Source organism: Camelus bactrianus, chromosome X (genome assembly GCF_048773025.1).
Source record: "Camelus bactrianus isolate YW-2024 breed Bactrian camel chromosome X, ASM4877302v1, whole genome shotgun sequence".
In the NCBI taxonomy this organism is placed as follows: Eukaryota; Metazoa; Chordata; class Mammalia; order Artiodactyla; family Camelidae; genus Camelus; species Camelus bactrianus.
In genome coordinates, this window is record NC_133575.1 from 117,355,453 (window position 1) to 117,375,820 (window position 20,368).

Below are 20,368 nucleotides of genomic sequence, written 5' to 3' on the forward strand. Positions count from 1 at the left end.
GAGCTCCAGCGCCCCGGCCGCCTGGCGACGCCCCCCGCCCTATGAGCTCACCGACCGGCGAGGGGGGTGCTCTCCTCAAGAGCCCTAAGGGTCTGCAGGGCCCCTGTTGCAGGAAAGGCCACCTCCTCCAGGTGGCCCATAGTCATGACTCCCTTCCTTTGCCTCAAGCCTGGGCTGGCCAGGCAAGTCGGAGTCTGCCGTCTGGAGTGCAGGTGGGCAACGGGCCGTTGCAGGTGTTCACTGAGCGCCTACGGCCAAAAATCTACCATGGACCAGGGACCTGAAACCCGGGATGAGCTAGCATCCTGACTGCCACTGATTTGGCCCCCGCTGGGTGCCAAGCCTGGGCGGGGGCAACAGAGACGGACTGAATTCTCAGGAGCACGGTTAGGTGCAGTCCTTAAGTCCGGGAGTGGGCAGTGGTAGTGGGGCAGCCACAGAGCCAAGGGTCTGTGAACTGGGTGAGCACAGCCACACCCTGGCACTGCCAGGCTCCCTCTTCCTCTTCTATGTGCCTATTTCCTGGTAGCTTCGTATTCAATGCAAGTATCACTTTCTTGGGGAAGGCCACATAAAGCAGTGTCTTAAACCTTTTGCCCGCAAACCCCAATAAGAACTACACTGTACATCCTGAGCCAGTACTTGTGTGCACACACACAGGGTGACACAAGTAACTGAAACAGGTGGTTCACAAAATGAGCCTTTCCCTTGCTACCTGAAAAGGACTCTGACATTTCCTATTCTATTCCACTGCATTAAAGGAGAGAAAGAAAAAGGGTGGAGGGAGAAAGCTCCTGGCCAAGGCTCCCCACATGCATCTCTGGGTCTCTACTTCTTCCAGGTCTAGGGAATGCAGGTTTGTAAGCACCAGCTGTTCTCTAGTAAAGATCGTAATAAATTAAAGACCTTTCCTCCTTGTGTTGAAAGTTCCTGAAAACCACTAGAATCAAGGCAAGCTGAATCTCCAACTAGCCATGCCAATAGTCCCAAGGTAAACTGGTGTGTTCTAGGCTTGGAACACAAGGCATTCTTTGAGAGGCTTTTGGTCAGCTAATCACTCACTGGTACATATTAATTGTGACCACCTCCTACACATTAATTTTCACAATATTCACCATCTTATGACTTTTGTTACTATCTGAGCAACGTTTTACAGCATTCTGTTGCCAGGCAAAACCTATAAGATTTTTAACATCCTTGAAGAGAAAACTTAAGTTTTGTATTGAACCAAAGGATTAAGATTCTGATCTTTAAGAAAACATTAACAGCTTGAGAGGGGAGGGTATAGCTTGGTGGTAGAGTGCATGCCTAGCATGCACAAGGTCCTGGGTTCAATCCCCAGTACCTGTATTAGAATAGATAAATAAACCTAATTACCCCCCCCCCAAAAAAAAAGGAAGAAAGAAAAAGAAAACATTAACAGCTCAATGAACAATTGTCTCCTTGGACCTGAATGTTGAGGAATGTATTCTTGTTGATATTATTTTTCCCTATAATTTTCGATAGTGCTAGAATTACAAGTTATATAATATCCTGCTCAGAACCCATTCCTCATCCTTAAAGGAGAAACTGTCTTCTTATTCTTGACTAGGAATCAGTGGCTTCCTATCCCTTTCCACCCTCGCTGCAGTTCCAGAGAAATGCCTCCTCTTCTTTAATTCTGCCCACCTGTTCCCAGGAAGACTCCACTTGAGGCCCTAGATTTCCCCCAATAGCCCATTTGCTGACACAGAACCCCCTCTGGGCCACACTGTCCAGATCATCACCCCAGGACTAGGTACCAACTGGGAGAACAATCCATGAATGAATCGCTGCACTCGGGGCCCTTGCACAAGTCTCCTCCCTCTCTGGGCCCCTAATTCCTCGACTATGTGATCGTGGTAAGGGTGGTGCCAAGGGCCTCTGGGCTCTGACAGTCAAGGGCTCTCCTGCTTTCTGGTGGTCTGGGATGGGTCTGCCTGCAGTGCACCTGGACTTGGTCTCCAGGTGGGCTTGGGCACAGGGGACCATCACAAGTCAGGCTCCTGGTGCCACTGGTGGTGGGACCTCATACTGGGGTGACTGGAGGAGGAGGGGATAAAAGGCAGAGTGGCAAGGCAGGTGCCGGGGGACAGGGTGTTCCTAGGGGAGAAGGCAAACTTAGAATTCTTTGACCTCATAAGGAAACAGCTTGGATCTGTATGGGGAGGGGTGGCATGGGGGAGGACAGCCTCCGGGACAGGGGCCAGCATTGCAGAAGAAGGCTTGGAGAGGTGCTGGGGAATTGGATCTTGCCAAAACTTAAAATTCCATGAGGCAGACTCTGAGCAGCCCAGAGCCCTGACACCATCTCCCTTCCTGCTCTGAAAGATAAGCAGCAAGACCCTGCCTGCCTAGGGCTCTCCCTACTTTCGTACTGCCTTGCATGTCTTGGGGCCCACACGCCTCGTCCTCTTCCAGAGATATGGTAGGCCTCACCTTTACTCGAAAACCCTGCAACTTTTGGGCAAATTTTCTGAGGCTCTGTGTAGTCAAATCAGGGCCCTATCTTCTCACCACTAACTGTATGGTTACATCTTCTTCACCCCATGAACAAACCTCCACAGTGACCCTCACCAGCTGGGCCAACCTGCCTGGATCTGACCAGAGCCCTCCTCACTTCTGTTACCAGCTGTCATCTACGAGGAAAGGACGGGGCCTCCCCTCCCCAGGCTCCCAGGTCTGGGAGGCGCACTTCAGTTGGCCCCACACTCCATCATCTAGCTTTGTTTAGAATGTGATTGTCACCTCCTTCGCAGTTTCATGGGGCAGCTCTTCACTGCTCAAGGTCCTCACCAACTCCTAGTGACTGTGCAGACTCCTCAGCAGGCCTTGGTGGTCTGCCCCCTTCAGTCCCCTGGCCCCTGTGTCCCGGGGGCCCCCTCTGCACCACGTGACAGTGAAGCCCACCCAGACCCAGGTGCACAGAGCCCATCAAGCAGTTCCTCAGGGAACCACTGCGCAGGTCCCTCTGGGTCTGGAAGACACCCCCCCCACCCCTGCCCGGCCGCCTCCTGGGTCACACTGGCTCAGGGCCCATTCAGACAGGAGAGGAAACCCCTACTGCCCCAGGTGGACTGCTGGTGGGTCAGACGGACACTCGCTGTCTCTGCATGCGTCACCCTGCGGCCTCTGCCAGTGCCCATTGGCACGCCCTGCCCCTTTCAGGGCTGCTTGCTCCTGGATCGCCTGTGGCCTCCTGGCCCAGTGCCCCATTTCCTCCTGGGTGGAGCGGGTTGGGAGGGAGGCAGGCGGTGGGGACCGGCGGGCGCAGGTGCGCAGCCCAGGGCGGTGCAGAGCGGGCAGGCCGGCTGGGGCAAGGAGTCTGGGGGGCGGCCTGGGGTCCGGGCGCCACGGGCTCCGCTGGCGTGGCGCACGCGCGCACAGCGCTGGCAGCAGCGCCTCGCCCGGACCCGCGCTCTCCAAGGGCTTGCCCTTAAGATCGGGCCCCTTCATGCTGCTGCCGAGCGACCGGCTTGGGCGCGGCCAGGGACCCCCAAGCGCTGGATCTCGGAGGAAGGGGGACCGCGAGGGCTGCGGGGGATCTGAGCGGAGCCTACGTCACTCACAGAGGGCGAGCACGACCAGTGCTCCCACGTCCTAGCCAGTTAATGCCGGTTTCACTGCTACGGGCCCCGCCCCTCCTCACTTCCTCACTTCTCACCCGAATGTCCCAGCGGGTGACGCCTCGGCTCGCCGGCCCCGCCCCTCTCCCACGTCCCCACGGGTCTACGCTCCTCCCCCTTGAGCGCAGGCCCCGCCCTTCCTCGTGTCTAGCCCGAACGCGCTAGCGTGTGACGACGCTTGGCCCGCCGACACCGCCCCTTCTCCCAGGCGCGCAGCCCCGCCCGCTCCCACGGCCGGACTGGTCTGCGCAGCTTTGCCGCTGACGCACTCTACGCCCGTCTTTCGCCTCCAGCCAATCCCGTTCGTCCGTGACGTCTGGGCTGGCCAGCCCCGCCCGGCCCGTTCCCGTGGCTCGACTAGTCTGCGCGGGCGGTTCTCCGGGCCTGTCTCCGCCCCGCGCAGCGCGCGCGGCCCGCAGAGACCGCGGCTGTGACGCGAGCGTGACGCAGGGGTGACGTGAGCCCAGCCGCTCCCGAGGCGCTCGCGCTGCCCCCGCCGCGTTCCGAGGCAGCCGTAGCCCGGCTCGTGTCGCCAGGCCCGGGCCACCCCCTAGGCCTCCGCCGCCCGCTGCCCGTCATGGACGACTACGCGGGCCTGTCGGACGCCGAGCTAGCCGCCGTGCTGCGCCAGTACAACATCCCGCACGGGCCTGTCGTGGGTACGCGGCGGCGGGCGGCGGGCTGCGGGCGGGCCCCCTCCCCGCGCTGCCCCGGGCTCTCAGCCCGCGCCCCTGACGGCCTTGCGCCCCCTGTCTGGCCAGGTTCCACGCGCAAGCTCTACGAAAAGAAAATCTTCGAGTTTGAGACCCAGAGGCGGAGGCTCTCGCCCCCGAACTCGTCCGCATCCCCTTTCTCCTATCGGTTCTCGGGTAAGGCCCCCGCCGCAGAGCTCCACTTGGCCGCCTGCGGGGACAGGCTTTGGGCGACGGGGAGGAAGGAGTCTCGCGGGTGTGGTGGGGCCGCTGGTTGGGAGGGGCACGGGGAAGAGGGAGGGGAGCCTGGAGCAAATGGTCCTGGCCCCTCCCCCATTCAGACTTAGATGCGGCGTCCATGGACTCGGATATGTACGATCTGCCCAAGAAAGAGGACGCTTTACTTTACCAGAGCAAGGGTAAGGCCAGGGTGGGGTGGGCACCCTGGCACCCTCGTTCCACTCCTTCAGGGATCCCGGTGTCAGGAAGAACCTGACACCTCAACCCCCATGGTCCTACAGTGGCCTTGGAGGGGAGAAATTATGTCACAGGCCCCCAAGTGGGCGCCAGATTAGGGCCATCGCGCCAGGCGGGGGACACCGCTGCCCCTTCTGCTACCGCTGCCCCTCCTTCCCAAGGCTACAACGATGACTACTACGAGGAGAGTTACTTGAGCACCAGGACTTACGGAGAGCCTGAGTCTGTAGGCACATCCAAGGGCTTCCGCCAGCCCTCCGCTTCACTCTCAGATGCTGACACCTTCCACCACCAGGTGAGCTGGCCATTGGACCCCCTATACTTGGGTACAACCTGAGGGGGTCATCGCTGGGTTTGGATACACTGGGGGGGCACTGGGTGCAAATGGTGGCTCCTAAGCCTCCAGGGAGAGGTGGGCTCAGCAGTTGCCTGCCTAGTCAGGACCTTTCTTTGCGGGGCTGTCACAACTGTCTGACTAAAGGACCTGGGACATGCCCTACACTCTGGTCTGGCATCTGGGTTTGAGCTCTTTCTGAGAATCCTGGGGCAGAAAGTAGGGTGCAGGCAGTCAGGACAGTCACTGAGCAAGTGGCAAGGCCCCACAGATAGGGCCGGGAACTGAGAAGGCTTCTGGAGGGTGGCGAGGCCCCGGCTTTTAAGCAGTATTCAGAGTAGGCTGGACAGGGAAGTTCGGATTAAGGGATGTGACAGGACCACGCTGACCTCACCAGGCAGTATCTTTTTACCCTGATTCACTTCTGTAGGTTCGCGATGACAGTCTTTTCTCTTCCGAAGAAGAAGGCAAGGATAGGTGAGTAGTAGGGAGGGCCAGGGATTGGGGCTGGTTCTGGGCTCAGGCCCTCCTGACCTATCCACTCTCCTCTTTGCCTCAGGGAGCGCCCCGTGTATGGTCGTGACAGTGCCTACCAGAGCATCGCACACTACCGCCCCGTTTCCAACGTCTCCAGAAGCTCCCTGGGCCTGTCCTATTACCCCACCTCCTCCTCTACCTCTCCAGTGTCCTCATCTTCATCTCCCCCACCTTCGTGGCTCACCCGCCGTGCCATCCGGCCCGAAAAGCAGGCCCCTGGGGCAGGTCTGGGTCAGGAGCGCCAGGTCCCACTCTGGGGTCAGATGCTCCTGTTCCTGGTCTTCGCTGCCTTCCTGCTCTTTGTTTACTACTCCATGCAGGCTGAGGATGGCAACCCCTTCTGGGCAGACCCCTGAGGGTCTGGCTTCGTGGTTTTGGGGCCAGCTGCTCTTGGAAGTCCTGGCTGACTGCCTTAGCAGTGTTTGCTGGGGGAGGGGGGTTGGGGCTTTTCTGTGTTCTAGCTTGGGGGTCCTGGGAAAGGGGCAATGTTTGCTTCTCCTGCCTTGTCCTGCCAGGGAGGCAGCAGGACCAGACCCTCTGCAGCATGGTGGGCCTGGGCGGGCCTTCCTCTGGAGCCTCCTGGCCCTGCTTGCCTCTGACCCTTAAGGGCCTAGGAGGGCAAGACCCTTCTCCTGGAGAGAACATGGTGGTTGTCATTGCATGATTTGTTGTCACTTCATTGGGGGGGATTAACCAAAGGCCACCCTGACTTTGTTTTCATGAACGCACAATAAAAAGACCGTTTATTTTTAACATGTGGGCTCTTCCCTTTAATGTGGGGAGGGGTTGGGCTGCCCCCTGCTCAGGGCCTCTGGGGCTTGGGTCTCCAGAGTTGACATCTGGCTTTGTTCTTCCTTTTTCTTTTCGGTTAAGGGTAGGGATCACATGCTACCCGTGGGTACATACGTGTTTTGCTTGTAGGGTCCATTTCCTGATTTGTTACCAAAGCTCTTGTAACTACTTAAGAATTACAGCCCACGGACAGCCCACCCGGAAATGCAGGCAAGGCGGCATGGACGACGTCAGTTGTGGATGTCCTAACTGGGAAAAGCAGACGCCCACCTCAGTGTCCCAGGGCAGGGAGATGGGAAGGGTTCTGCTTGGTGGGCCATTTCTATTGGAAAGCTGATTGTTTAATGACAGGGGAAGGCTCCCAATACCCGGAAATGCCCCATCACCTTCGGGTTAACCATTCCCTCACCTGGCTATTCTCAATTACCTCCTGGTTTTCTGCCACGGGTATTTCCTAATTTTCAAAGTTTAGGTACAACTTTAACGGCAGGTGCTGAGGTAACCCAGGGTAGGACGCCATGTGAGGCCGTGCACTCTGGCTCTACACCGCCAGCAGGGGGCTGAAAAGCAGAGAGGCTGGCTCCACCAGGGCTTCCCCGTTGGGTGGGGCCCTGACACCAGTTCCTCACCTCTGGTGGCTCCTGGCTACAGATGGTAGATAGGACATGGCAGGGCTGGCCTCTCACCTGCACGTGCACTGTGGGCTCCTGAGTCTTTGCAGGCACTTGGCTGTCCAGGGCCACATGGTGAGCTCCAGCCAGGGCAGGGGCTGGAACCCTCCCACCCAACACTCCTGCTCATTTTTTTGCTGCACCCTAGTCTGTCCCTGCACTTTTTCTTTGGTATGTATGTGTTTTCCTAAAAGTAACACCTTTTTATGCATTTAAAATATACAGAAAAGATACATATATATACAGAAAAGAATGAAAGAACTTAGTTGCTTCAGATTTTCTCACCACTCCCACAGCCTCTGCAAGCCACTCCCACCTGGCTCTCCCAGCACCCAGCCAACTGGCGTGGAGTCCCCAGGCCCCTTGTCATCCCAGTGCAAGAGCTGAGGCTTGGATGATTCATGGTGGGTGGTGGGCATGGGCAGAGATGCTGCCTCCTCGTTGGTGACAACAGGGCCTGATGGTAAGATCAGTGAGCCTGCATTGGGGGAGGAGCAGAACAAGCAATCAGGTTGCCAGTGCATGGGGACTACAGAGGGGCACAGTGAGACATCTTGTTTCAGCAACTGATCCCAAATCAAGTATGTTACGAGCAGGGACTGAGCCTGTGAGAATGGTCCCCAACAATCACTCACTACCGGGGACTGCTGGAGCCCCAAGGAGTCTGGGAAGAGTCAGGTGAAGCCTAGAGAAATGGTAAGGCTTATGTGCTGACACTTGGGAGTAGCTGAGGCAGAGAGAAGGGACAGCACAGGAGGAAGGAGAGCTGGGCTTGAGGCATCACAAGGAAGGGGAGAGACCGAGGCCTCTGGATGGAATGCCCTCTGCGGGCTTCAGTCCTCCATCTGCTGCAGGGAAAGCAGGGAAAGGGGAGGCTAGGTGTGCTTGGCAACCATTGTGGTGTCTTGAGAGAGGAAAGAAAGGAAAGAGTTACCACCCAGGAGACAGTCTCCACCTTTCTTCATTTATTCCCCAAGGGCAACCACATGCATTTATCACCACCCACCAGAGGGAAGGTGACTGCAGGCTCCTGAGGGGCTTCAAGCCTCCTGCCCCAGGGCTGAGCCACCCGCTCCCAGAGTTCTGATAGCTCCCAAAGGCTCTGGCCCCCCTCCAGGACTCCCCTTCAGGCTGGGCCCCACTTCCCAGGGTTCCAGATCTCCATAAGGGCACTAAGTGCCCCCTAGTGCTCTGAGCACCCCAACCCAAAGGCTTTTGAGGGCTCCGTGAGCCCCTGAGGGACCCCAGATTTCGAGGTCTCGACCTAGTGCTTTCCAGGACTCTGAGACTACCTCCCACAGGAGCTCTGAGGGGCCCCCTGCAGTGGGGGTGCCACGGGCTGGGGGTTGCAGCGGCTGTCAGGCAGGGAGGAGCCCAAGCAGCCAGCCCTTGCAATGGAGCAAGTCCCTTGGGCCTCTGCGCGAGAAGCTGAGTGCATCCCTGGTGGAGTGCAGAGAAGAGGACGCTGTGGGCGGGACACAGGTGGAGCCAGGAAGCCTAGCTCCTAATCCAGCCCCTCGACCTCTGCCCCAGACCCTCAGATCCAGGGGAGGGGGCAGACAATACTGGGCAGGCCTAGGGCCCCCTCTGCCTTGACCACCACTCTGTGTTGGGACAGCTGCTTTAACTAGAGAGGGTGGCTACTGAGCTGGTGCCAGCACTACAGAGGCATCCATCCAAGAGGACAGGCCAAGGGGTGCACAGCCTCTGGCTCTATGAGGATGAACCACTCCAGGCCCCAAGGGCCTAATGGAGAGGACAATGGCACTACTACTCTCCTAGGCTGGTTTGTTGCACAAAGGGCCAGTCCCTGGAGACTCCACCCTCCCCCTCCCAGGGCAGGCCCCGCCCCCTGAACCACCACTTCTCTGTGGAGCCTGCTGGGCTGAGACGGGAGCGAGGCAGGCACACTGGAGGCTTCTAGAAGCTGCTCAGCTGGAGAGGAGGCAGAGCCAGGCACAGAGAGGTCTAGCACCACTGGGGGGATAGAGGTTCCCCCCCCAGGCACCCCCTCCTCCTCTCGGCCCACCTGCCACCCACATGGCACACCTCCTTTCCATGAATCGCCCAGAGCCTCCTGCCCCCTCCCTGGGCCAGTCTGCCAAGAGGAGACAGTCCCGCCTCCCATCCTTTCCAAGCCCCTGCCTGGTGGGGACCCTCGTGGGAGAATGGCCCCAGAGCTGAGCCCAGCTAACCAGGAGTCCCTGTCCCCTCCCAGATGCCACATCACGCCCAGGCAACCATGAGGCCCATGGGTCGGCAAGGGGGGAAAGATGCCAACCTGGGGGGAAACAGGACCCAGAGGACAGAGGCTACAGGATAGACCGGACCTGAGCCTGAGGCCCGCCTAGGCAGGGGACAGGAGGAAACAAGACTGGGGCACCATCCCTGCGAGGGGTTTTAGGGGAGGACAGGCAGATGGCACCAGGAAAAGGAGCACCAGGACCCCATCCTGCTGGGGGAGAATGGCCTGGGCCCCGGCCCCACTGAGCAACTCCCCCAGAGGACACCCGGACTGCTAGGAGGACACAGGGAATCACAAGGCCCAGGCCCTCAGCCGGGCTCACACACAGGGTGTCCAGGCTGGGCCACCCATCCAGAGCCAGCAGGGGTGGTGGCCCGGCCCCAACAGGCCCCACGCCCGAGCCCTGCTCGCCAACACATGCCAGGAGCCGGGGAGAGGACCCAGCCACATGCCCTCCCCAGGCAACCCCACCTCACCTATTAAGTCTGGGGAGGGGATGGCGGGTCGCCCAGGTCAGGAGCAGCCTCCACCTCTGTCCCGCAGGTCCTGTCTGGTCGGAGTCCAAGCCAGGCAGGACAGGGGGAAGGCGGAGCTGACTGCCCCAACCACAGCAGCCCCCACCCCTGCTCTGGCCACACCTCTGCACCTGACCCTCCCTGCTGCCTGTTCCTCCAGGAGGATGGGAGGCACCCAGGTGGGGAAGGGGAGCAGCAGCCACTCAGGATGGAGCCGCCACCCATCTGACAGGGAGGGAGCCTCAGCATTTCAACAAGGGCAACATTAGTCTGAAGACACCTGGGGTTCCTGCAAGGCCCCCCAGCATGGGCGACCTGGCCCAACTCCAAGGCACAGGGCTGGGTGCTCGAGGGAGGCCACCCCCATCCCGGAACCCTGATGGAGCCAGAAGAAGCCACCCCCCAGGAAGGAGGTGGCCGCTAGGTCAGGGTCAGCAGGCACGCGGAGTGCTGGGCGCGGGCCACGCGGACCGCGTGTTTGTGTGCTGGCGCTCTGCTGCCCGGGGTGTCTCATCCCGCTCCAGGGCCCGGCTGCTGCCAGCTCCCACACCAGCCTCGTCCTCAGGCCACAGGCATCTCCAGGGAGGATGCTACCCGGCAGGCAGGGCCACGCGGTGCTGCTCAGAGGTCGGGCCGGCCTCGTCCACCTCTACCACGGGTATCTGGAAGGTCCCCACGAGCCCAGCGAGGCCTCAGCCAGGGCAGCAGGGCTGAGGAAACCACTGAATGATGGGTGGGGTTGGGAGACTGCCCTTGGTCCGCACACCTGTGAGGACGGGCCAGGCACAGACGTCCTGTGTTCAATGGGAAAGGCACCCAGGCCCTCCCGCGGGGAGGGTGAGGGCCAAGGACCAGCCCTGGCGGTGGCGGGAGGCTGGGTGGGGACGGGGTCCGGCTGCTGCCCTGACTGTGCCCACCCACACCACCCACAGAGCGGGCCACTAGGAGGAGCTCCCCCAGGCAAGGGCGCCTGTGCAGCTGGGTGAGGGAAGACCCAGTCCCCCTCCAGTCCCCAGGGCCCCTGTGGCAGGCTGCCTCAGAGGGAAGACTGCAGGGAAGCCGGGCCCTCCTGCTTATTCCTCCTGCCCAGGAACTGGAGGGACCGGAACGTGGCTCTTACTCAGTCACGGGTCAGCGGGACAGTCAGACGGCCCAGGAGTGTGGGGCTGCACCGGGCCTGAGCGTCTCCAGGGGAGCCCCAGGGCCATGAGGCCTAACACCCTGGCCAAAGGGCGTGCCCAGGAGCCACGACCACAAGCCCCGAGGTGAGGCCCAGCAGGCATGGCCTCGGTCTCTGCTCCTGGGGGACAGAGAGCCCAGCTCTCCAGAAACCCACCATCCCTGGGTTCCAGAAGTGCATGGCGGCCTTGGATGCTGCTGGGAGCTGTCGCCAAGGGACCCGGCGTTGCCCAGCAGTGAGAGCCAACAGGAAAAGCACTCACCGCCCACAGAACCTGTGTGTCAAATGCAGAGCCACCAAGCGTGTCATCGGGAAGTCGTGTCTGAGTGCCAGCCAAGAAGGATGGGGCAGGCACATCTCCAGGCCCCTTCAGCCACAGGGGGAGCTCCCTCCTGGGACCAACTGGACACTCGGCTGCCATCTCAGGCTGGCGCCTGCCACCACTGAGCCACCAGAGCCCAGTACGGGGCTACCTGACACGGTCACTGAAGAAAAGGGGCTTGTCAGCCTGCACCTGCACAGCGTGGCCCCAGTTCTCTCCTCCCTGTCCCAACCCAGATCACAGCTGCGAGGTGGAGGGTGGGAGGGGAGGGGAAGAGAGGGGAGGCGCTGCACCCATGTGCAGAGAGAGGTCACCCCAGCCTCAGGCAAGGTAGCTGCCCCCGCCACCGCCACACACACACTGGGAAGGAGAGGGAGTGGGGTGGGGGCAGGACTGAACCACTGAGTGGGGACCTTGGAGGTGGGAGAGCACCCTGGGGCCCAGGCCTGGGTGGGGACTTACACGGCCCTGGCAGTGAATGTGCTGCTGTGATGACAAAGAGCTTCCTGCCCGTGTGTCCAGGGCTGCACAACCAGCTGGGGCTGCCAGCAGTGCTGCACTCCTCCGCAGAGGGCAGAGGGCAGAAGGCACACACCGTGGGCACTGTGGGTCACACTGGGGCTCTGTCACATATTCCTTCTTTCTCTGGCCTTCTGTGTGTTTTGCTTGCAACCATTTAAAGATGAAGAGCCACCCTCTGCCCTTGCAAACACAGGCCCTGTCTGTCCTGGCCCCGGGGCTGGAACTCACCACCCCAGCTTACACAAAGGACACATTCCTGAGGAGCCTGTGTGGGACCAGGAGTCCCCGACCCAGGTTCAGCAGCAAGGACACTCCTCGGAGCCTTCTCATTCGCCATGAACAGGAACCACTTACGCCCTAGTGGGTATCATCCTGTCCTGCGTTGTTCCTGGGTTTACCTGTGTGACCCATAACACTACAGCAGAGGGGAGGGAGTGTGCCTTAGAGATGAAGTTATTTGAAAAAACATTGCAGCTCCGATCTTGGGGCTGCTCTGTCTCTCTCAGATCGCTGGCTCTGGGGAAGCCCTGCCCTGAGCAGCCCTATGGAGAGGCCTGGTGGGGAGGCCTGAGGCTCCTGCCACAGGCAAGTGAGCGATCTTGGAAAGCAGAGCCCCCCACCTCCACCCCCAGGCAGACCCAATGGCCGTGGCCCCAACTGACGCCTGGACTGCAGCCTGTGAGAGACCCCGAGCAGGAATCCCTCAGCCAAGCCTTCTAGGATCCTGATTTTCAGACACTTGGGAGACCACAAAGTGCTAGCTGCGTTAAGGTACCACATTTGGGGTAATTTCTTACCCAGCAATAGGTGACTACTACACGATGATTTTAAATGGAGGCCACTCTAAGTCAGTCTGAAGCAAACAAACCGATGAGAAACCCCAGAAGCCATTAGGAAAAGCCTGGAAAGTCTGATGACATAAAAACTGAAATCATCTGCCCGACCAAACCACAAAGTCAAGAGACAAGTGACAAAGCGGGGAAAAAACAGTAGCGAGATGTGACTCAGGGCTCCTATCATTAGAGTAGAGAGAGCTTGAAGCAGTCAGGGACCAGTTGGAAAAGCCAATGACCCAACAGGAAAAGGGGGTGGAAGAGGGGAAGGCGGGAAATGAAAGCCAAAGGCTCCTGCGCCACCTGAGTCCACAGGCAGAGCATGCTGGGCTGCCGAGGTCCCAGAGCTGCTCATTCCGGGCACAAATGGTGGCGGGTGACTGGCACTGCATTTCCTCTGCCGCTCCAATTAGACGGCAGGCCATCCTGGAGCCGAACAAAGACTATCCACCGCAAAGACTGGCCAAAGCGGTGGGTGGTGGTGTTGGGTGTTGAGCAGGTCTGTCCGGGCAGCATCACCCAGGAGCTGGGAGACCCTATAGGTGAGGAACCTTTGGCAGGAAAGGCGACAGCTTCCCCCCAGCTGGAGGGCGGGCCACACCCACAGCCCAGACAACTGTCAGGGCACTTCCTGGGCAGACAAGCCCCTTTCTGGTCTCCACGCTCCCCCCAGTCGGCTTGGTCTCGGTCTCAGGGCCCAGGTTCCTTTCCCATCCCCGAGCTCGGCATTCGGGTCTTTCTCCTCTGCCTCGTCAGAGTCCTTTCCATCCCCACGCCCAGACACAAATCTGATCTCCGCCCCCTCTCCTCCTTGTCCAGATGTTATCAGCCCCAGTCTGGAACCTGCTGAGCACGTGTACAAACATGACACCTTATCTTGCCTGGACTGAGGATGGCATCCTGCAGTGCCCCCAGGCAGGGAAGGGCGACCATTACTCAATGGGAAACTCCTGATCTCGCAAGAGCTAGCACCCTCCTGGCACTTCCCAGGCCCACAGGGACCCTGCAAAGGAGCCAGCCCTGGGTAGGGCAGGGGGCACACACACAGCACTCTAGGCCTCTAGAGCAGTGCTTCTCACAGTGGGGGTCCCCAGACCAGCAGCAGCAGCAAGCAGCAGCAGCAGCAGCAGCAGCAGCAGCAGCAGCAGCAGCAGCAGCAGCAGCAGCAGCAGCAGCAGCAGCAGCAGCAGCAGCAGCAGCACTTCCCAGGGCTTGAAGAAGCCTTCCAGGTGTTCCCACGCACCTCCCAGCGTGAGAACCACCAGGACGGATGGTTCCTGATCGTGCCCACTTCTCGAGAAGCCACGAGCTTTCTCTGCGGGGTTCACCTTGACCTCCCCAGGTGAGAGGCAGGCAGGCAGAGAGGCAGGCACTGATGGCTGATGGCTGCAACCACAGGTTGTCCTGGAGAACAGGCGTGCTTGGGCAGGATTCCCTCCCAGCAAGCCACACCTGTCAAGTGACATGGGGAAGACTTTGTTACTTCTTGCCGACCTCACGACCCTACCTCCAGAAGCCTGGACAGACACCTCTGGCAGATACCATGGCTCCGGGTACTGGCCCCAGCTCTGCCCACCTCTCCCTGGATACTAGCTTGTGTGTGTATGTGTGCGTGGAGGAGGGAGGATCCATGCTTCACAGAGCCCGTCCCAGTCACACTCAGGGGCGCTGGAACACAGTGGGCCGGGCAAGGGTGTGTGTGGGTCGGAGAGAGTGCTACATTCTGAGCTCTGGGAGGGTGGAAGCTCCAAGAAGTGCGGAGTAAGGCCGCCCTCAGAGGCAAGGACTTGCGGGGGGGGGGGGGAGCCGGAGACCGTGCCCTTTGCCATCTGCCCTCCCTCCCCACTCACCAGGCCCCTGGGGACCCCAATACACAATCCCCGGCCACCTAGAGGGCCAGACACCCTCGGGACAGTGGTGGGAGTCCTGCCAGGAGCGGCGGGAGGGGCGCCCTCAGGTCTCCCGGGGCCTGGACTCTGAGGAGGCTTCTCTTCCGCCTCTCCCCCGGAGAGAGCGTAGACCCCCGGGGTCTCGGGGAACCGGGACTCTGGCCCGGCCCAGGACTCAGAGGAGCCGAGGGCGGAGTCCAAAGCCCCAGGGCGCTGACGAGCAGGCCCGGGCGTCGTCCTGCCGCGTCGTGCCCCGCCCCGTCGTGCCCCGCCCGGACCGCCCCCGCGTCTATCTCCTCACCTCCCTTCAGCGCACCCACCGGAAGCCACGGAGCACCGCCTTCCTGCCCACCCCTTCTGGCTAGATCCGCCAATGACTAAGCTCGAGTCGTGACTAGACCCGCCTCCAGGCGACCGAGGTAACTCGGCCCCGTGGCGTGACGGGCCCCTCTTCTGCCCAATCAAAACAAGCCGCCCGCGTGCGCGCCCCTCTCGGCTCCGCCCTCGCGCGCTTTCTTCCTCCGCGGTGGGGCCCAGCCGGCTGTGAGCTGGCAGACGTCCCGCGCGCCCCGAGAGTCTGGACTCTCGGTGCGGAATCGCGCGAGTCGTCCGGCAGGCGCAGCTTGCGTGCTTTTGCTGTGAACTTGCATTCTGAAGGAACTAAGTCCCAGGGGCCGCAGCCCCTGCCGCCGCTCCCCCAACGTGGGCATGTTGCATAGCTAGTGCGACCGCACCCCGGGGAATGCCTTTGGTGCCGTCTGACGGCTGCTCCGGGTTTTATCCGTGTGTGTGTGTGTCACGCACGCGCGTGACCCCCACTGACATCAGTGTCCAGTGTGTGTCCTCCCAAGTATCCCTCCCGTGGACCTTTCATAGCCTCAGCCTCCTCCCTCCTCCCAACCGTGGCAACCAGAATTCTGTTCTCATCTCTGTAATTTTGTCATTTGAAGACCGTGACGTAAATGGAATCGGGCAGTGTGTAACCTGGGGTGGGCCGTTTTTTCCACTCACATGATGCCCTGGAGAGCCAGGCAAATCGTCGCACGTTTCAACAATAGTTAAGTTAGTTCTTCCTTTGTATTGCAGCTCTAGTCCTTGGCGGGGATCAGCCACGGTTGGTTCAAGCGTTCACCCACTGAAGAACGTATTGCTTGTTCCCACTTTTAGGCTTCTACAAAGGAATCTGCTGAGAACATTCGTGTACAGGTTTTCCCGTCGTCGTTACGTTTCCATTTCTTTGGCATAAACGGCCACCAGTGCAATTGCTGGGTCCTACGGAGGTGGATGTGTAGCTTTAAAAGAAACTGCCAAACTGCCTTCCACTGGGGCTGTATCATTTTCCATGACCACCCTCGCATATTGTTTAAGCACATAATTGAACATTGTTACAAAACATTATTTTAAGCAAGAGTGTTAATAGTTTTGTTTCTCTCTTCTAAACTGTATTCTTCTATGCAATCACCAACACAGTTATTCACACCGTTTAAAACACACACACACACACACACACACCCTGGACACTTGATGGTGATTTTCTTTTAATTAGCAACAATATATCTTGGAAATTCTTCCATGTCAGGACACAAACGTCCAGCTCATTTCTTCTCTCTGGCCACATGGTATCTGATAGAATACGTGTCCTATAATTTACCTAATGGATCCCCAGTTGAGGTACCTGTACCTTTTCTTCTCCTTCTTTTTGCTATTCATGTTAATGCTGCAACTCCCAACTCTGAGCTTGCGTCAATCTCCCTCTAGGATAATTCCCTCTAAGTGGAACTGCCAGGTCAAAACCTGGGGGCATTTAAACTTTTAATAGACACTATGTAATTGCTTCCCCCCAAGACCCTACTTGGTCATACACTAGGGCTGTTAGTCCTTTGTTCCGTATGTTGTAAATTCTTTCCCTCAGTCTGTCTCTTGTCTTGAGAGACTAGGCTTGCTGGTCTGGGCTGTCAAGAAGCTAGACAGACATTTTTATATGACCAAATTTATTGAATTCTCAATTGGTGTTTTCTGGGTTATGTATCTTGGGCACAAAGCCCTCCTCCCAAGTGTGAGGAGAGTGATGAGACTCGGGGCAGAATTTCTGAGTCCCCATAGCCAATTCCTTGTCTGTTTTTTTTTGGGGGGGGGGCTAATTATTTTTTAAGTATTTTTTTTTTAAATGGAGGTACTGGGGAATGAACCCAGAACGTCATGCACGCTAAGCATGCACTCTTCCACCGAGCTATACCCCACTCACCGTCAATTCCTTGCGGACCCAGGCTGGTAGGTCGGCCTGCGGCCAAATCACTCTGTGTGTGTTGGAGGAGCGGGGTGCTGCTACCTTGGCTGGGACTGGGAGCAGTGCCTCTCAGACATCCAGCCCCTGCCTTCCAGGGATGCCAGTCCAGTTTGGGAGAAAGACAAGGAAATGTGTAACGAGAAGAGCCTAGTTATATTATTTCAGTGCAGGGACACGAGGGAGATCCATGAGGAAACAGCCTTGAAAACGGTGGGGGGAGGGGCTGGGTTTCCGAGGCGCTCGGAGTTAATGGGCCTCAGAAGGTGAGACAGCAGAACCGAGAATCCACCTAAAACCAGTGCTCTCGAAGGGTCACCTGCACGGTGGAAAGGAAGAACAGGCATATGAAAAGAAGTGGGTCCATCCCAGCCTGGGTCTGAGTGAGCAGGAGGAGAACCCCGCCCCCACGTCATCCTTAAGCAGGGGCTACCTCCTGGGGCCCGCCGCGGGCAGAAAGGCTTCAGCGAGCCAACCGCTGGCTGCCAGAGGAACTGCCCCCCCCCCACTCCCCGCGCCCCCATTGTGCTGCTACTGCTGGGCTCCTGGGAGCAAACCCTGCCCGGGAGAGGACTCCTCACCCCAGGCGTCCCGTTCAGGACTCCCGGAGGCCCAGCTGAAGGCGGGTCCGCAATCTCTAACTGAAGCCACCGCCTGCCTTCACGGAAAATCAGCAGGTCTGTCAAAGAGAGGGCTGGCCCTGTCAACGACCCGCTCCCCAGGCCTTAACTGTCAGAGGCCAGATGACATCATTTTTGGCAATGGCTGCGAGGGTTTGCTATGTGCCTGGGCTCAGCCATCCCACCCTCTCCACAGCACTACAAGGTTGGTAGGATGCTGTCCTCACTCTCTGGATGAGGAAATGAGGACCACATGACACACAAGGGTTAGGTAGCTTGTTCTGAATCGCTAGCTAGCAAGTGGCTGAGGCCAGGTGTGGATCGAGGACTCTGGGCTCTAAGCCTGACCCCCCCCCCTTTGTGGGCTACGCTCTACAGCCTGGCTCCCTTGTCACTGGGAGATTCCCGGGGCCTGCCGGGGGTACATCAGCTTGTCCTGAAGGCGGCAGAGGTGAGCCCAGGTGAATATCCCCCAGGCCTTGGGTCAGCACGTAAGGAAGGGAGGAGGGTGAGAAAGAGAAACACCTCCTACTCTTGTGCTTAATCGGGGACTTTGAAACACCGACTGACATCACCTTTGCATTCTCCTGAGATCAGAGAGCAGTTCTCATGGATATTTACAAATCGTTTGCATTAGTGATATAAAGCTACTCTGCAGTAGCCCCCAGAGACACAAAAAGATACAGAAGAGGGAATCACAAAGATAAGAGTAAAGTGAAAAGATTTGAAAAAGAAAAAGCATTTTAGAAGTTAAAAAAAGAAAGCACAGTCATGGAATAAAAACCTCAAGAAATTAATTAAACCACAAGTAGATGCCACTGAAGAAGGAGTTAGTGACCTGGAAGACGGTGCCTCAGAAATCACCTCCTGCCCTGGTGCCCCTGGTAGCTGATGATGTTGCTCCCTCCTTCCCTGAGAGATTGCAGCAGCCCCTCCTCAGAGATCCGGGGCTCTGGATGTTCAACGCCCCTCATGCTGGCTTCTAGCCTTCCAGTGACATCAACCCCTTCCCTTCTGCCCCTTGCTCCAGGGGCGGCAGCTTCTTCCTGTACTGTCCCTGTTCCTTCAGCCCTCCGCTCCCTGAGTGACCAAGTGGGGCTCGAGGCACCCATGACCTGCAGGGGCCTCACAGTTCGCCAGGGTCTCACCTGCAGTTGACTGGGATGAAGAGTCCACTGCAGCAAGTACCTGGGGAGCTGGAGTGGCTGCCGCCCTGGACGGTCAGGAAGGTCACGATGGCTATCAGGACTGCAGTATGGGATGACTCTTGAGTGTACCTGGGAGTGTACAGAGGAACAGATGACAAGGTCAGATCCCTTACAAGTCACACTATGACAGCCAGAGAACTTCCATGCAGCCCTACAAAACTCTTGTACTCCCTGTACCTGCAGGGCTGAAGGTGCTGGAAAGGAAACACAGCATTTCATTGTGAGGGTTACAGAATCCCAAGGCCCGTTGAATTCCCAGCCTCTCCACATTTCTCATATGAAAGGTAGAGCAGTGGTTGGAGGACTGGGACCCTGAAACCTGGAACTGGGACAGCTGGTTGGCTGCAGTTGAAGCTGACAATTGGGAAGACCCCAGTCCCACTGAGCCTGTTTTGCCAGACGAAGTAGCCTGCCCTCCCTCCCTCGAGGACTGTGTCATTACCTCACCTGGGGCAGATGCCTTGCAAAGGGAGACCCGTCGTCCTCCAGACTCTCTGCATCCACACCCTGTTGCCATTAGACCCATAAGTGGAATCCAATCAATCACAGCTTGCTCCAGGGCGTAAAGTCTGACCAAAGAGGACATAGTTTCTACATGAATACATATTTTCCAGACTTGACTGAAATCTACCAAATCAACCCTATTTGAACATTTGTGGTTGTAGTTTTTCAGGGTTTCCAACTGAGTAGGTGAGCTCGGACACTCCATGTAGTGGAGTATTTGACAGAGGTGTATTTACTAGAATTTCCAGGTGGAAAGTGTTAGCACATGGAACTCGTGAGTAGTTGCGCACTTCACATGGTTGGTTGTCTGAATCTTCGACCCGCTGTTGACTTGTATTTCATTGGTTTGGATGTCAGAAGTGCCGTGGCATGATGTGGAGGACAGAACCCAAAGGCTCAGCAAGAGAAGAATTTTGGAGTAGATTCATCATATTGTACCTGAACACCCTACCCTCCAACTGTGATCCAGGGATAGGTCCAGTGCTGGTCTTTCAAAGAGGCATTGAGAGAGCTGTTTAAGCAGTAACACTAGCATCCTTGAAAATCTCTGAAAAGATCATAGTGCTTCTAGGAAGGAAATAGTTGGGCAGCCTGCTACAGTGCTTCTTGATGTATGTAACTCTAAATGCTCTAGGTCTGTGACCCAATTACATGACTTCAGTGCCCCAGTGGAGAGTCACAGCTCCTTACCCAGTTTTCAGGACCAGAGCCCCCCAATAGAAGGGGAGGCTCCCTGGGAAGGGAATTGGAGGAGTGTACACCACAAATCTTCTGGAACCTTCCTAAAGGAACCATTCACTAAAGTGACAGGTCGTCCTGGAGAAGAACAGGTGTATCACACTTGCCAAGTGACAATGGAAGTCTTCATTACCTTCCTACTGTCCCCATCTCCAGAAGCATTTGACACCTCTGCCAGACACTTAGATCCCTTGTGACATGAGCACTAACTGTACACTTCTCTGTATAATATTCTTGGCAGCGGGGGGAAGGATTCGTGGTTTAACTCAAAGCATATCAGAGGCATACTCAGGCTCTGTAATATAGTGGGCGGGGAAAGAACTGTGCGTGAGGGGGCGTTCCACGTTCTGGTCCTTGGGAT

The 20,368-nt window shown here is 58.0% G+C and overlaps 1 protein-coding gene and 1 long non-coding RNA gene across 4 annotated transcripts; one reads left to right on the top strand and one right to left on the bottom strand.

Annotated features, from left to right (window-relative positions):
* Positions 1 to 3,977: 3,977 nt before the first annotated feature.
* On the top strand, positions 3,978 to 6,437 carry EMD (emerin). Its single transcript, XM_074359336.1, has 6 exons — positions 3,978 to 4,303; positions 4,406 to 4,513; positions 4,678 to 4,755; positions 4,975 to 5,108; positions 5,578 to 5,624; positions 5,707 to 6,437. The coding sequence occupies exons 1-6, from the start codon at positions 4,222 to 4,224 to the stop codon at positions 6,038 to 6,040; spliced, it is 783 nt and encodes a 260-aa protein (XP_074215437.1). The 5' UTR covers positions 3,978 to 4,221; the 3' UTR covers positions 6,041 to 6,437.
* Positions 6,438 to 6,569: 132 nt separating this feature from the next.
* LOC141576363 (uncharacterized) lies at positions 6,570 to 19,551 on the bottom strand. Of its 3 annotated transcripts, none has more exons than XR_012504723.1 (3): positions 16,899 to 19,551; positions 14,615 to 15,925; positions 6,570 to 14,216 (listed from the first exon to the last, which is right to left on the bottom strand). It is a non-coding gene; the product is annotated as an uncharacterized LOC141576363 (long non-coding RNA). The 3 variants fall into 3 exon arrangements; XR_012504724.1 differs by having other exon boundaries at positions 6,570 to 7,625; positions 14,008 to 15,925; XR_012504722.1 differs by having other exon boundaries at positions 6,570 to 11,572; positions 14,008 to 15,925.
* Positions 19,552 to 20,368: the final 817 nt, after the last annotated feature.